This window comes from Terrapene carolina, unplaced genomic scaffold, assembly GCF_002925995.2.
Source record: "Terrapene carolina triunguis isolate 2854851 unplaced genomic scaffold, T_m_triunguis-2.0 Scaffold998, whole genome shotgun sequence".
Classification (NCBI taxonomy): domain Eukaryota; kingdom Metazoa; phylum Chordata; order Testudines; family Emydidae; genus Terrapene; species Terrapene triunguis.
This window is the reverse complement of record NW_020665349.1, coordinates 3,220,001-3,236,211: the sequence shown is the minus strand read 5'-3', so window position 1 is coordinate 3,236,211 and position 16,211 is coordinate 3,220,001. Positions and strand designations below refer to the sequence as shown.

The 16,211-nt window shown below is 48.3% G+C and overlaps 1 protein-coding gene across 1 annotated transcript in view; it reads right to left on the bottom strand.

The window, feature by feature from the left end:
- Positions 1–1,998: 1,998 nt before the first annotated feature.
- Positions 1,999–16,211, bottom strand: part of LOC112104701 (myogenesis-regulating glycosidase) — a 27,331-nt gene continuing 13,118 nt past the window's right edge. Inside the window, exon 2 of the mRNA XM_024197191.3 lies at positions 1,999–7,483. Coding sequence (XP_024052959.2) covers positions 5,263–7,299 — 2,037 coding nt within the window. The 5' untranslated portion in view covers positions 7,300–7,483 and the 3' untranslated portion in view covers positions 1,999–5,262. The remainder of the gene's footprint in view (positions 7,484–16,211) is intronic.

Genomic DNA, 16,211 nt, shown 5'->3' with positions numbered 1-16,211 from the left:
GTAATTTACCACCCACGCTCAGCCCTGCGTCTCTTTCAGCTCCATTACTTTCCAGGTTCATGCTTCCCATTAAAGAGCTCCAGTCTGGAGCATGCATTGGGGGGTTGTGTAAACACACTGGCTGCAGCGTTACCCTTTTCAATATAATGGCAGTTGGTCTTGGTGCGTGGTGTCACTCACACTGAAGGAAGGAGGCGAAGTCAAGGGGTTGAAAGTGTCTTTTATTCAAAATGAATAGTTTGAAACATGACACATCAGTGATCATGTGACCCCCCCAAAGTCAATGTTAAACAAAATGCAAACATTTCCCTCTCTTTTTGGTTAGTGTGGAACAAGGCAGGGCCAAGTTTCATACCAAAAAAAGTAAGAAAAGTCAGGAGGGAAACACTATTTGCAGCAAAGGAGCTCTGCACAGGTTCTTAAATTAAAGTTTAATCATCATCTACTCTTCGTGTAGATATCAGTTTTGAAATTTGACAGCCAGCATTGCAGGAGCATATGTACTGGGGCTGGATTGGTGGCATAAGTGAATTGTGTTGTTTGGCACCAAATATATGCCACGTTCTTTTCCCAGCGCTCAGATGTAAGTGAAACCTGTCATGTTAAAATAGAAAATGCACCCTGTGCTGTAAATAAGCAAGTGGTTAGGTCCCCAAATGATTTTCTGGACGGTTATTGTGAATCAGAGAAAGAGCCTCTCTTCTTTCTTTACCAGAGATATGGTCCTCAACTGAGCAAGGTACTTCAGCGTGGGCCGAGCTTGAAGCCGGCAAATAGTCCCATTAAAGACAAGTGCACGCTTTGATACGTTGCTGAATCCTGGACATGGTGCATTCTCTGGGCTACATTCTGCTCTCACTTTCACCAGTGTTGAATAATTCCAGCATCAGCTGGGCTATTCCATAGTTACACAACGGAATTGGGAGCAAAATTGTCTCTCGTCTTTCCCTTTGCTCTGTTGATCTTCCAAAAGAAAATGGCACATGGAACTTCCCCTTATCCCGTGGGAGAAGGATCGTCTATAGGCCAGCCCTAAACGTACATCTTCCCTTGACTGCAGAGCTCACAAGAAGGAAAAAAACCCTCCGACAAAGCAAACAGATCTATAGTTTAGGACGGACCATTTATACATCAAGCGCTGACCCCTGAGAGATTAAAGGGGGGGAAGGAGGAGGAGGGAAGGAAAACAAGCCTGATTCTCTGAGGCTTTTACCTTTTAAAAAGAGCAGTTAAAAAGGGCTTGTGATTCAGCTTTAATTTTATAGAATGTCAGGTGTGAAAGTAACCTACAACCTCCATTCATCACTGCTGCTGCAATTGTTCCCACAAAGTTGTTGCAGATGGACCTAGTTAGTTAAAATGCCCTTTATCCTCCCAAAGCTATTTCAGTTAACAGGAGAGTGGCGTTGTTGCTTCAGTAATTAAGAGAGTTAGAAAACTGGTTAAAACGAACATTAGAATCTGACTTGCAAAGGCCTGTGCAGATTTACAGCATTGTGCAAAACCAATACAGTTGTGCAGGATTCAAATAAAATAATACTACAAACATAATCTGGGCCATCCCTGCATCAGGTCCAACTGCAGTTCAGCCATTCCCAGAGGCAAGGATAGACAGACATTTGGGTGGCAAATCTGAACCAGTCCACCCAACTCCATCACCACAGGTATTTCCTTGACCCTGGGTTTTGGGCAGTTAGCCACCTTACAAGCCTAGAACAATCTAGGTCACTTCATCCCTTTTAGTGGTACAGTAAGTAGAATTCAAGCCCAGGACATTCTAGTGTGGAACCCTTGCATTCGGAGAGGATCCAGATCAATCCATTCCCAGTCCCTCCTAGTTCAGAGCAGGGAAGTGGAACTTCAAGACAGACACCTTTTTGGCCCCCCATCAGGTTGCTCAGTGTCATTAAGGAGCTGAGCGACTTCCCATTTTGTTGCAGTGGTAGGAAAAGGCAGGCTGCTAAACGAATTCTACATAGCAATGCTGAGGCTCCTCTGAACACCAGTTTTGCACAGGACGGAGGTTGCCACAGAACCTGGGGACGTATTTGTGCTGCGGTCCAGCTGCGTGCGACACAGGTTTAACCATTTCTTCTGTAGTTTCCTAGCAGCTGTTTCACTTTGTCTCCCAGCCGCTGTGGCATTTGGTGGAGAAATAAGGATGCTCACGTTACTAACGTTTCTTCCTAAACAGTTAAATTAAATAGTTCAGCTTTCAATAATAAAATTCTTTCCTTTGAAGGGGAGGATGTGTCTATAGGAAACTTGGATGTATCTAAGCCGTGATGAGTTTTCTGGTTAAGTTCCTTTGTAGCCTTCACAACAGTGGCCCAATTAAGCATCTCATACCGTCTTTGCACAACCACAAGGATCCAGTTCCATTAAACAGAGACTTGACATACTATTGCTCACATTCTCACTCCCTAGTCTACCTCTACACAACGAAGAGGCAGTTACAAAGCACCCTGGAATTCCAGCTGCTAGTTAATTCTGGGTGTTCTACCTTTGGGAGCAGCCTGTGGTTAATTCAGGTATCCAATGACACAGAGGCCTGGGTTCTACCTTCTGTTGCATTTCTGCAACCCCGTTGCTTCAACAGTGGCAGGAAACAAAAAGTGCAACAATCTTATGGAGAGGTTCAAATGTTTCCTGCCACCACCCATGAGAACTTTTCATTGAAGAGTTCCCCGGCCAACTGGAACCTCTGGAACAGAGATTTGTGCAGCTGAAGTCTTCAAGCTCACACTGAAAGCAGAGCCAGGCATGTTCTCCCTCTTTAGGATTGCCTCCTGCACCCATACCCCAGCTTTTCTGCACCTGAGACAGCTGTTTTGTAGGGGCACTGTCATGTCTGTCAGTCCTCTCGGATAAAGGGAGGGTTGGCTCATTTCACCAGTCAATATAGCAAAACCCCATGCTAGCAGATGCCAAAATTTTAATGGTGCAAGGCTGCTGTGGTCAATTTGCCCTGTACTCAGGATCTCTGATCTTATCCAGAGGCTGTAGCAAAGCCGCCCTCCCAAGAATCTTTCCCCAAAACTATGAATACATCTAACCAAAGGAAAAAACCCCACAAGAGTTGAAAATGAGGCACAGTCAGGAGTCCTCCAAGACACAGTCTTGACATATTTTCAGTGCTTAAATCAGTTTGTTACATTTCAAGTCGCACCATGAAGGAGTGGGTCTAACCTGGGGCATCCAAACTTTGCAAGAGCAAGTTGCTAATGTAGCCTTCAGGATGAGCTCAGGCCGAGCACCTACTTTGCACATTTAAGCTCAAACCACTTGAATTAGAGACAGAGCACACGGCATTCGCTTGCACCTGCATCTTCCTTGATAGGAGACTAGAACTGGGGGGCTGCTGGAATTCACCAGCAGCAACTCAGCTCTATCCTTGCCTTGCAGTCCCAGGGCCAAATCCTGCTAAGAATGAACTCAGAGGCATCACTCCCATTGACTTCAATGGTGCAAAAGATCAAGCCCCTAGGACGACAGTGACTGCTATCTCAGCCAACCCCAGGCACTGAACCGGGGACTTCCGGAGCTAACACCACAAGTCTCTGCAGCTTGAGATAGAGAGATTGGCTTCGTAGGAGGGGCAGCGGTAGAGACACATCCTCTATGGCTCAGGTGCAGAGGACAATGGGTAACACACACTCACAGGTAGGTTAGAATTGCATTTTACCTTCGGGCCAAAACTTCAGATTTCCTACTTCTAGCATGACAGTAAATTACATGGGGCCCAGTTTTCACTCAACGGCTTCCACTGAGCCACTTCATTTAGATGCCTACGTGAGAGCTAGTGAGCGTTGGGCTTTTTAAAAATAGCAACAAACAAAGAAAAACTGGCCCAAGAAACTTTAGACAAAATTGAGACAGTTAAAAGAGGCTGCCATGCAATACTAGCTTAATTGGACTATGAATACCATAACGTTTCCTTGGAAAGGATGAAAAAGCCCCATCGGCACAGCCCTGTTCAGTGCAAACGTCATTGCTTTTCATATTGAGACGTTGGTCGGCAGCAAACCTGGTGGATCCGTTTGTGCGCGGCGGGCAGGCACCTGCAGTCTCTGGGGAGTGTCACATGCACCTTTTGAGAGGTTATTTTGCTTCTGGCAATTCCTCTGACAAATAACCAAGCTGCAAGCACATCTTTCAAAGGGGAAAGAGAAGTATCTGCAGGGTAGGTATGTAACAAAGAAATCCATTGTACTCCCTTGAAAGAAAATACACAGTACAAATATTGTTGCTCGATGGGGAATAGTGTTAACAGCACAGTCAGTGCTCTAGGAGGAGACCCTTCCAGGAGATATTAGAAACAGGCTAGGACGGAATAATGCAGCCTGCCCAGGTAAGTAACATACAGTTAAAATACTTGCAGGTAAGTCGAATAGCCTGGCCAGCCTGGTACTCGAGAGAGATGGGGGGGTTGGGCATTTGAGGTCCAGTCCAATGCTGGACTAAGGAATCAAATATATAGCTAGATTTATCCTCTTAAAAAAGTCATTTTAAAATAATATTTGCCACATTATAAAATGTAAGGCTGGTTGTGCTGTAGTAACCCATTGCTTCCCGTGTTCGAGTCATTCCTTGTTCCCTTCACCCCTGGGATCAGGGCGGTCCTCCCTTTGTTCAGCTGCAGAGCATCTTGGCAACTTGCAACAACTCCAAGACTGCATTTCATTTGCATTAAAACAGCAGATTGCAGCTGCACCTGCTTTGGGGAGAGGCGTGGCCCAGAAACTACAGGCCCCAGCAGGCACTGCTCCCTGTTGACGCACGCAGCCTTTCATTGAGATCAAGATGGAGCATTGCACTATGGGATTTGGATTCAGAGGCTGCACCTAGAAGAGGGGGGGTCTATGGCAAATATTGTAGGCCCCCCAGGGGCCACGTTTCTAAAGGAGAAATAAAATAATAATAATAATAAAAAAACAACAACACGTGCTGCACAGCTAAAAACCGAGGGTTGCTTTTACCTCTTGAGCTCAGAGATTTGAAAAGGCCTTGCCTTCCTGTATGCATCTTGTGATGCTATTATACCTTCTGCATTTATATATACCACAGCCCAAACTGGAGCGTCTCTTATGGACAAGATATAGGGTATTTAAAAAACAAACAAAGTCCTGTTAATTTCCCATTCCCCTCCAGCACCCCCCCCTCCCCGAAAGAAGTGTACTGTGCATTTAGAATTGTTATTTGTTTTAAGTTCCTAAAGTAAGGCATGGTTATCACAAAGATTAGAGCGGATGGAGGAGTCTGTTAAGATACCCAGAGGAAATAAGCAACTTCGTCCAAGTCAACGGGATAGTCTGTTAACAGGACTGGGGTCTTCTCAAACAGCTCCCCTTTGTAACTGCGCCATTTGCCGGCCGGGAGGTACACATCTCGCTCTTGCTTGCCCAGCTCTAGGACAGGGGCCACCATGAGGGTGTCCCCAATGAGGAACTGGGAGTCGATCTTGTGAGCGAATTCATCACTGGGAGAAATCCACCAGATGGGCCGTATGATGGGGTCTCCCGTGTCGGTGACCTCTCCAGCCAGCTCCAACAGGAGAGGGGCAACCAGGGACTCATGCAGCTCTGTGAACTTCTGTGCAATCTCAATCACTTCCTTGTCATAGAGCCAGGGGGGAATGGAGAACTGCATGGAGGGCATGAAGGCTGACAGCTCCAGCCAGCGGATGTACAGCTCCTGGTCCGGGATTTCAACAGCACCTTCTGTCTTGTTGGGGAAAATATTCCCACCAATCATGTCAGCTGAAATGAAAGGGTATCCCAGCATGCTAATGGTGAGCACAGTAGGGATCAGGGACTTGAGGCCAAGCTCATATCCCCAAACCGAGTCGCGGTCGATGATGCGGAAGAAGCAGGAGATGTTTTGGGACTGGTAGCCGACCCTGACTTCGGCGAGCTCGTAGAACGGAATGGCCATTTCCGTGTACCGTCTGGACCAGATGCTGGGATCCGACAAGGGCCTGAAGGTGCTGAACTGCTTTGGAAGGTAGCTTACCTCACCAGCGTCAAATTTAAAGGACGCTATGCCGTACTTCGACCGCAGTTGTTTCAGGTGGCTCTGAAACCACTCCCTGGCCGTGGGATTGGTAAAATCCAATATGGCGCCAATGCCGTTCCACCACTTCACCATCGCGGGCAGTTTCCCCGTCGGCTCCTTGATAAAGAGCTGCCGCTCTATCCCCACTCCAAAATTGGAGGAATTGTAGTTTATAAAGGGATGTGTCCACAGGGTAACTTTAAATCCTTCTTCTTTCAGCGTTTTGAACATTTCTGTCACATTAGGGAACTTTACCGGATCAAAGTCGAAGTCGCCATAAGTCTGTGTGTAGGTGTCGTCGATTTCAATATGGCTGCAATTAAACCGGTACTTTTTAATCTTTTCTGCAAAACGCAACAGCTTATCCTGGTCAATATCATTTTTGTACAGAGCCCATGTAGACCAGATGGGGTACCGGAAGGCGTTTTCTGATGGGATCTTAGAAGGCTTGTTAAAGTACCTGCGCACCATGTATTTGTGAATGGAGGTCACATCCGAGCCAACGCAGACACGGTAGCTCAGCTCCGGGAAAGGCTGCTGCCCAAGGGGAGGTTTGTAGGGAGAATCCTTATACCTGGCTTGAAAAAAGAGCGACCGTTCACTGGCGTTAAACCCCAGGTGGAAGGGCACCGAGTCGTTGATCTTTATAGCCGCCGCTTTCGAGGACAGCCAGTACCTTTCCAAGATGCCTCCAAAGCTGCCCCGGAAGGAATACACGTCGCTCGTCACAAAGGGCATGGGCTCCTGGTACCCTGGGAGTCTGATTGGCCAGTGCTGGACGCTCATTTCACAGCCCCCGTACCAGTGAGCGTCCTCCCAAAACATGGTGTGCTCGACCACAGTGTCCACCACAAACTCCTCCCAGCGGACACGGTAGCACATCACCGTGTCCTTGGGCTTGACCGTCTGAATGAAGAAATTCAGCTTCCCTCTGTCCGACCTGGTGCAGGTTAAAATTTCCCCTTCTTTCGAGCAGGACTCCAGGTCGAGGGTGCCTGACTGGAAGGCCAGTCTGAAGACCACCTCCCCATTGTGGTTTTTGATGATGAACCCATCCTTCCTCAGGTCCATTAATTCCGTCTTTAGCCGCTCCGCCTTCCTGAGAGACGCCGTGTAGTAGCACCATGCCACCACTGCCGAAATGAACAAGATGAGCCCGACAAGTACTGCACCGATCATTGGCTTCAGCTCCTTGGACGGCTTCGGCTTCACCGGGTTGAAGCTTTCAGGCAGGAATGTGTACATGATGCTATTCTTTCTGAAGCACTCACTCCTAAACAACAACAAGACGGCTGATTTTACACAAAGCCAAAAACGGTTAGTTACTTTTGGTAGAGTTCTTGTCAGGCTCTCAAATAAAGGAAAGGAACAGTGGTGTATGCAGCTGTCATTTCTTCTCCAGATCCCTTCAACTCCTGAACAGTGGTGTCTGAAACAGAAGGGGGAAAAATACGTGTAAGCATCCTCTCAGTCAAATATATTACAGTAGAACATAGAGACCAAGCAATAATGGGGCCCGTTTACGCCAGGCGCTGTACAAATGGAGTAGCAGGCAGCCCCTGTCTCTTTAGATTGTTAGCTCTTCAGGACAAGGGAGACAGGGTGGCGAAGGAGTAGAACCATCCAGGCAGAGTGAACAACGTGATGGAAGCAAATGGCATGTTAGTGCCACAGAGAGAGAGAGAGAGAGAGAGTGCGAGTGTGTGTATGTGTTTAGTTAGGAGGGGGATCAGCTAAGTGGAAAGCAAAGGGCATGGAGAAGGGACACTGAAGGGAAAGGGGGACAGGGCTGGGGAGAAGAGGGGAAGAGGGTAGATGTGGAGTGAAGTAGAGGTGAAAAGATTCTGTGAGAGGCAGAAAGGATGAGCAAACAGCCAATTAGCACAGGGCAGAGGAAGTCCCGTCAAAACTTTAGAAAATGTGCTGAATGTCCCAAGGTCCCTGCGTTGGCTGCTTCTGCTCCTACTGGCTACAGCAATGGTCCCCAAACTATGGGGGTGCAGAGGAATGTTTGGGTGTGTGTGGGGGTCATGGCGGGGTCTGGGCCAGCCCCCATGGGGGGCTGGCAGGGAGCGGCACCCAGCCCGGCTCTGCCCCCAGCTCTGCTCCTGGCCCTGCCCCCAGCCCTGTCCCCTGGCCCAGCCCCGGCTGCGGCTCTGCAACTCGCTGTGGCCCTGGCTACCGGCTTGGTCTCAGCTTCCTTCCAGCTGCGGCCCCAGCTCCACTCCTGCTCCCAGCCCCGCCCCCAGCTGCGGCCGGCCTAGGTCTCAACCTCAGGTTCCCAGCTTGGCTGCGACTCCAGCCCCAGTCTTGGCCCCCGGCCCTGACCCTGCTCCCAGCTGTGGCCCCAGCCCCAATCGTGGCCACACTTCCCAGCCCTGGGGGGACATGAGGTAAAACGTTTGGGGACACTGCCAAAGGCAGATGCAGTTTTCATGTCAAACTGACTCAAAAAGAAGCATTTCCATTCTGTTTAACAGTCCAAAACAATCTTTCGATTCGGGACTGTCAAAACATTTACCAAAAACATTACCGACAATTTTTGTACCAAAAATTGTCAAAACATTACCGAAGATTTTTGATTCATAACTTTTCCTTGAAATATCCATTTTTTTTCATTCAATGATTCCATCCAGTTTGGGATTAAAACAAATGTTGAAACGCCAGAATTTCCTGTGAAACAGAAATTCCGATTTTCATTTAGCGGTAGCCAGACTGCATGTGTGTTGAAGGGAAGATGGTAATCAGAGAAACACGGCACTAGGCCTTTCTAGTTTTAAAAGTCTGGATTAAGGCATTAGCTTGCCTAAAACTAGAGGCTAAACTGAAAAGCTTTACACACCTTTATTGGGGAGTGCTAATTAATAGCCACAGAAGAGTAACCAGGTGATGATCTCCAAGCAACCAAACTTAATTTTATCTGTGTCTAAGTCAGAGGTGGGCAAACTACATCCGGCCCGCGAGACCATCCTGCCTGGCCCCTCCCCTGCTGTCCCGTCCCCCTGCAGCAACGCCGCCGCGCGGGCAGCACAGGTGGCTCCCGCCAGGCGGCGGGGCTGCGAGCTTCTGCCACTCTGAGCGGCATGGTAAGGGGGGGGGTTGGATAAGGGGCAGGGGGTGGCCAGGGGCAGTTAGGGGACAGGGAGCAGGGGGATGGGGCGGAGGTTTGGGGGGGTGGTCAGGGGATGGGGAACGGGGGGGTTGGATAGGCGTGGGAGTCCCGGGGGGCCTGTCAGGGGGCAAGGGTGTGGATAGGGGTTGGGGCAGTCAGGGGACAGGGAGGGTTGAATAGGGGGTGGGGTCCCAGGAGGGGGCGGTCAGGGGACGAGGAGCAGGGGGGGTTGGATGGGTCGGGGATTCTGAGGGGGGCAGTCAGGGGGCGGGAAGTGGGAGGGGGCGGATAGGGGTCAGGGGTCAGGCTGTTTGGGGAGGCACAACCTTCCCTACCCGGCCCTCCATATACAGTTTTGCAACCCTGATGTGGCCCTCAGGCCAAAAAAAAAAAGTTTGCCCACCCCCGGTCTAAGTCTTCGCCACAGAGTTAACTCAAGTTATCTTCACTCAATTAACAACTGTAGAGTTAATCTAGCTCGAGTGAGAACAGCCGCACTGTGAAATACCACTCAAACTGCACAGAGTGGCTGGACGGGCAGCTGACAAATTGTGCTAACTCAAGCGTTGGCCGATTCCCTCTCACCCATCTCTTGCATTCTGTCTAATGCAGCTTAAGTTCTGTGGGGCGTGGACTGCTGCTGTCGGTTACATATCTGTACAATACTAAGCACTCTGGAGCCCTGCTGCTTGATTAATATTCCTAGGTACTGCCTTAATATGAATGATTTAGAGTAAAGGGTTCTGTTTCCAGACAGGGTGGGCCCCTGGCTGGATCTGTTGCTTTTATTTGCAGCTGGTTTGTGAGTAGCATTTTTATGACACCAATTGCACAAGTCTGAGCCTTTATATTAGCTGTTTAGCCACCAGAAGGTTCATCTGAACTGGGACTGTGGTCCTCTAATGTGACAAATCCTACTGACACCTTGTCACTCTAATATCCCATCGCTCACAGCTGCTGCATGGCACGCTGTGCGAGCCAGTGTCTCATTAAAGCAAAGAGAGATGCCAGGTCTTCTGCAGCAAACACTGCTGCCTGCTAGAAAGGTTTGAATGGGCCTTAACTGGAAGATATGGATTTGCTGCTCTCATGGGGTGGTTATGTTGCCCATACACAAAGACCAAATGCAGATTCTTGGGCTGATTATTATTATTTTTTAAGAATAAGGGGAAATAATTGCTTTTTCCCTTGTTTCAAAGTGCTTGCTCATGGAAATAATGGGAGCCCCTCTGTTACATGCCTTCAACGCCTACGGAGGGACAGCAATGATTACAAGCCCTAGTGACAATCCTGCAATTGAAAGCAAGAATTCTGCATGCACTACAAGGATACGTATTAAAGCTGTACCAGGAAGCCAGGGAGGATGTGGCAAGATTCTAGGCAGAAGCTCTACACAGTGAAACAGAGGAAGGATAACCTTGTGCTAACACTGTGTCCCGCATTGTGTGCGGTGTCGTAGCCATGTTGGATATTAGAGAGTCCCAGGATATTAGAGAGACAAGGTGGGTGAGGTGATATCTTTTATTGGACCAATTTCTGGAGAGAGACAAGCTGTCGAGTTACACAGAGCTCTTCCTCAGGTCTGGGAAAGGCACTCAGTGTCACAGCCACATACAAGGTCGAACAGGTAGTTTAGCAGATGCACATATTCTAAGGGATCATTCTAGGTGAAGTGGCCAGTTAACACCCCTGTAATCATAGGACAAAAAGAGGCTACCGATTTCACGAGTGAGCACTTTTTGTTGGAGGTTAGCTAATCCCCAACCTCGTAACTGTAACCCTTACGGGTTACAGAAGTTGGTTCAATAAAAGGTATTTCCTCACCCACCTTGTCTCTCCTCTGTGCTCCTTATTCTAACAAAGCTCCTTGTTCAGAGATAGAAGAAAGCAACGCTTTGTGTGATTCCTCTGCATTATAGTTAAGGCTACGATTTAGTCATGGGTATTTTTAGTAGAAGTCACGGACAGGTCACGGTCAATAACCAAAAAGTCACGGCCCGTGACCTATCTGTGACTTTTATTAAAAATACCCCTAACTAAATCTTACCTGCTGATGGGAGTGGGGCGGTGCTCCACCGGCTGCTGCTGCTCCTGGAGGTGGGGGGTGGCCCGGGATCCTGCCGCCGCTGCTCCTGGGGGAAGGGGCAGCCCGTGGCCCCACCGCCGCCGCTGCTCCTCCGGGCGGGGGTGGCCTGGGGCACCGCTGCTGCTCCCGGACCGCTGCTCCGGGGCAGTGCCCGGGACCAGTTGCTTGGAGCCGCTGGAGCAGCGGCGGATGTGGCTGGCCCCAGGGCCGCCCCAGCTGCTCGGGCAGTCCTGGGGTCAGCCGCACCCGCCGCTACAGAAATCACGGAGGTGCTGGAAAGTCACGGAATCCGTGACCTCCGTGAAAGATTCAAAGCCTTAATTATAGCCTGACATACCCCATAAGGGTTACAGTTAAGAGGATGGGGATTAGCCCAGGGAACCAGCTGTAGAATCAACTTCCAGAGGAGATCAGGTGAATTCAGGGTCTGACCATCTCTAGGAAACTCTGCAAAATCTTCCTCTTGGAAACAGTTTTTTCACCACTGAATGAAACGGCAACACTGACCCCTACCCCTTCTATTCAATAAACCCTATTCAACAACAAAAACACCCTGAAACAAATCAACCTACAACAACAAACAAAACCATTACCCTAGGGGTAGACGTGCCAGAAACTCCATGAAATCCACTGCTGTGAAGTCTGCACTATTATCAGTTTTGATATCACACCAAATGAGGCTAGCATTTTATACTACTGTGCATAGATTAAAGCATGGGAGGAAGCAATACTTTGGGAAGGAGATGGGGGAGAGGTACCAGGTGGTGACCAAGCCACTACTGATTGTTACAATCAGTTTAATAGATCAGGTTTTGACTTTTTCAGGAAAAATCAGAACTCCCCCCAAATTTTCTGGTATCAACGGAAAACCAGAAACCCAAACACTTTTTGTAAACCCCCCCCCCCCCCCCCGAAGCAACATAATTTTTAACCAACAAACAAGTGTTTAGTTTCCATTTTTATATCAGAATACAGAATTTCAGTTTTGCTTAAACAAATAAAACAACCAATTCTATTGGTTAATAAAGACTCATGTCTCACTTTCCATGCCGCTACCTAGGCATTGAGTTCCCTCATCAATCAAAATACCAGAAATCTTTGCTTTTGTTCAAGGCCTTGCTAAAAATCTTCTCCCTCTTTTCAACTATCATTCCCTTGCTAATCACCTCAGCCTCTGCTCACAACACCCAAGCCTTTGCTAGAACACTTGTTGGAAAACCAAAGTTTTCTGTCTTAAAACTAGAACCAACAGGACTTGTGGTGAAACGTGAATATCTAACTCCATGATCTCTTATCTCAGACTTCACCCGCATTCCATCTTTGTCTGTCAGTGCTCTGACTTTGCAAGCATGTTTTTAACTCTCTAGCATTGACTTCATAGGATTACGCGTGTGTGCAACTTTCTGCCTGCCTGCAGGATTAGGGCCTAGGACAATATTCTCTTCCGGACAGAATTCTTATCATCGCATAGAAAAAAAGTACTCCTGTAAAGCACCCTGGATGCCCTTGAGCTTACATGAACAACAGCACACACGCAGCTAACTTCTGATGCTAAAAGCCACTCTGTAATCCTTGGCACCAATATTCCAGCAGGAAGAAATAGCAAGTTTACTCCCGGGGGAATTCTATGCCCCCAAAATTATTATTTTTTGCGCAGAATATTTTAAAATTCTGCTGCGCAACTGGGGCTTGGGCTGTCAGCCCCGTGCACGGTGGGGCTCCCACTGTCAGCCCCCGGGCTCGGGCTGCCATGTGTGGGGCTGACAGCCCAAGCCCCGCCTTGAATGGGACTAACAGTGGGAGATCACAAATTCTGCAGGGGAAAAAATAAAATTCTGCGGGGAACATAAATTCTGCACTGCAATGTTTGCTGCTTCAGAGGGAACAGAGAAATCCCTAGGTTACTCTCCTAAGGCCCCAGCCTACAATGACCAGGACCCACTAGGAGTGGGGTCCTAATCAGGTGTGCAATGCTGTAGCGAACAGGATCCCATCCTGACTACCTGCAGAATAAGCAATTCAGGGGTTAAACTGCAGAGACTGAAGTGCAACCACCTGATGATGCAAAGCCGCTTTCCACTTACCATCATCCTCGAGCCCTGGAATGAGGGAACCCAGGGCTCTGTGGAATTTGGCTGCTGTACAGCTCACTTAATTAAACCTATCGCTCACATGGGCTAATCACCCCTTAATTCCACAACAATCCCATTATTTAAAGCAACTAAAAGGCTAGAAAGCTAAAGGCCTCTGACTGAGGGGTGAAGAGATTTGTCCAGTCCAGACTTCACAGGTGTTTTTCCCTTCATTCTGTCTCCGAATAGCAGTCATATCCCTTCACTTTCTCTCAAACCTCAGGTTCCCTCCAGTTCCTGAATCGTTCAGTTTCCCTCTTGCTGCTTCTCAGCTCTCAGTCGCTGCTGACTCACAGCATCTCTGTGCAGTAGTGTTCTTATTGTTTTCCATGAGCTGGCAGTGCCTGCGTGACTGCATTGCTAATGTTACAGGGAGATGGGATCACAGCCCATAAGGAGGGGGAAATGGGACATACACAGAATGTATGGAGGATTCTCTGCGACTTGAAGTCTTTAAATCATGATTTGGGGACTTCAACAGCTGAGTCAAGGGAGAGAATTATTCCAGGAGTGGGTGGGTCAGCTTTTGTGGCCTGCATCATGCGGGAGGTCAGACTAGATGATCATAATGGTCCCTTCTGACCTTAAAGTCTATGAGTCTATGAAAGGGCCGCATGGGAGGGAGGATAGCATAGTGGACAGAACCAGGCTAGGCGGGTTGAACTGGCTACCTGGGTGACCTTGGACAAGTCATTTAAGCTCCCCTGGGCCTCAGTTTCCCTTCTGAAAACAGAGTTAAAATTTTCCTACCTCACATAATCCATTAATAATTATGAGGGGCTTAGATAACTGCAGGGAGGCGTGCCATGGAAAGAGATAAAAATCTACTGTGACACTGTCTCCTGCAGCCTTTGCGGTTTTAAAATCTTTTGAGCATCTCCAAAATCTATAAACACAAATTCAGCCTCAGACAGGCCACTACCTGGCCTCTGGTGCCCAAGGGTTTAACTTTAGCTCAGTGCAGGATAGGCTATAAACTCTCTGCTTGGGAGGGCTGGGATCAGCCCAGGAGCATAGAACTAGTTAGAACTCCAGGCTCAGTAGTTCTTTATCCACTCTTTCATTTCTTGTTGGAAATAATATTTCCTTAAGGGCTGTCCTTGCAAACTGCAGCGGTGTTCTGTTTTCTCAGTTAAGTCGTCTGACCATTTTGCAGTCTCTACCTCCCTTGAAGATGGATACGTTTGTGTTCATCCCATTTTAGAGATGGGGAAACTGAGGCACGGGAAGGGGAAATGACTTGTCCAAAGTCACACAGCAGGTCAGTGGCAGAGTGGGAAATAAAACTCGGGGTCTGGGCTCACAGGCACTTCCTCTAGCCATTAGGCAACACTTCTCCCCTCAAACACATGAGGACCAAATGGATGAAGTGCAATTCTCTTCAGGCTGGCTGTGAAGGAGTTAATAATGAAAGCCAGAACTGATGATGATGATGACGACGATGACTGAAGGAATTCCTCATTGCCTATCTATATGGGACGCCCACAGACGAGAGCACGGTGAGCTGTGAAAATCCACGTAGATGCACTCAATCCAAGTTATCGCAAGCACGACATTACTGGGATGAAATTTTGTCCCTACTGAAGTTAAGGGCAAAGCGCCTGCTGATTTCAATGGGGCCAGGATTTTATCCCTGGAACGTGGGGCCTACTTGTTCAACTGAGCTGGGGCTCACCTTGGAAGCAAAACCATAGGGTCAGGCTGGAACCTCTTGACTCAGAATAGGAGAGCTCTGAGCATCTAGGTTGGAGGCAGAACTCCCTGTAGGCGTTGGAGCTAAGGAAAAGCAGGTGGGATGCTATGCAATAGACTCACAAGGGCAAAACCCTGCTGAATTTCAAAAGCCTGCTGTAAACATCAAAGATGTTAGAGCTGTTGTATTCATTTAGATAGAATAAGTGGTAACATAACCCAGTCACTGTGCAACATTAGACAGTGTCAAACAAGGTTTGGTACACAGAGATCTCTGCCTGCTTAGCACCATGGCAAACACACCAGGAAACATCCTTTTAACCTTGTATTAAAAATAAAGAAAAGAAGGACAAACAATGAAAGCCTTTGAAATGTAAGGCATTAAATGAGGCTTTCATTTTAACAACTTCTCTTCCCTTTAGTTGGGGGGAGTTTTTTAGAAGGGAGCAAAAAAAAAAAAAACCAAAAAAAACACCACCTTGTTTGACAGACTCTCAGATGTATCACAGATTGCCATAACTTGTCCTTGTTGGGGAAAAATAAGTTAGGTGAGATGGGCTGGTGTTGCTGTTACAGTTTGATCCCATTTCAGCCCAGGTGGTGTTTAGGATTCAGATGAAGCCAGTAGAGGTGGCGATGATGTCTGGGTCCCTCTCTCTGGCTCGGTCTGGTCAGGGAATCTCTCAGGATTAGGACAAAGAAGGTCCGGGGAGATGGTGGGGGTGGCAGCCATGATGCTGAAATTTGCTAATTTTTCTCCTCTAAAGTCTCTTTCTTTAAAGGACCCACAAAAAGAGTGATGGGTGGAATAGCCCATCCCCTCATGATTTTGTCCGCCTGTTAGGCCTAGTTTCCAACACACCAATTTTGGTTACGTTCTGGTTCCACTTTTCTTGTTTACTAGGCATGATATTAACACAGTCCTCGAGGTATCAGGAGGCCTTTTGGTTTGGCCTGTTTGCACCTTTTCCCTTCGCCCCGCCCCGTCTCTGCCCCCTCCTCCGAGGCTCCCCGCCCGCTGCTCGCTCCTCTCCACTTCCTTCCTGGAACGGGGGGGCTGCCATGACGGGGGGAGGCAGAGAGGAGCGAGTGGCGGGGCCTTGGGGGTGGGGGGGGGGGGGGAAGAAGGCTGAGC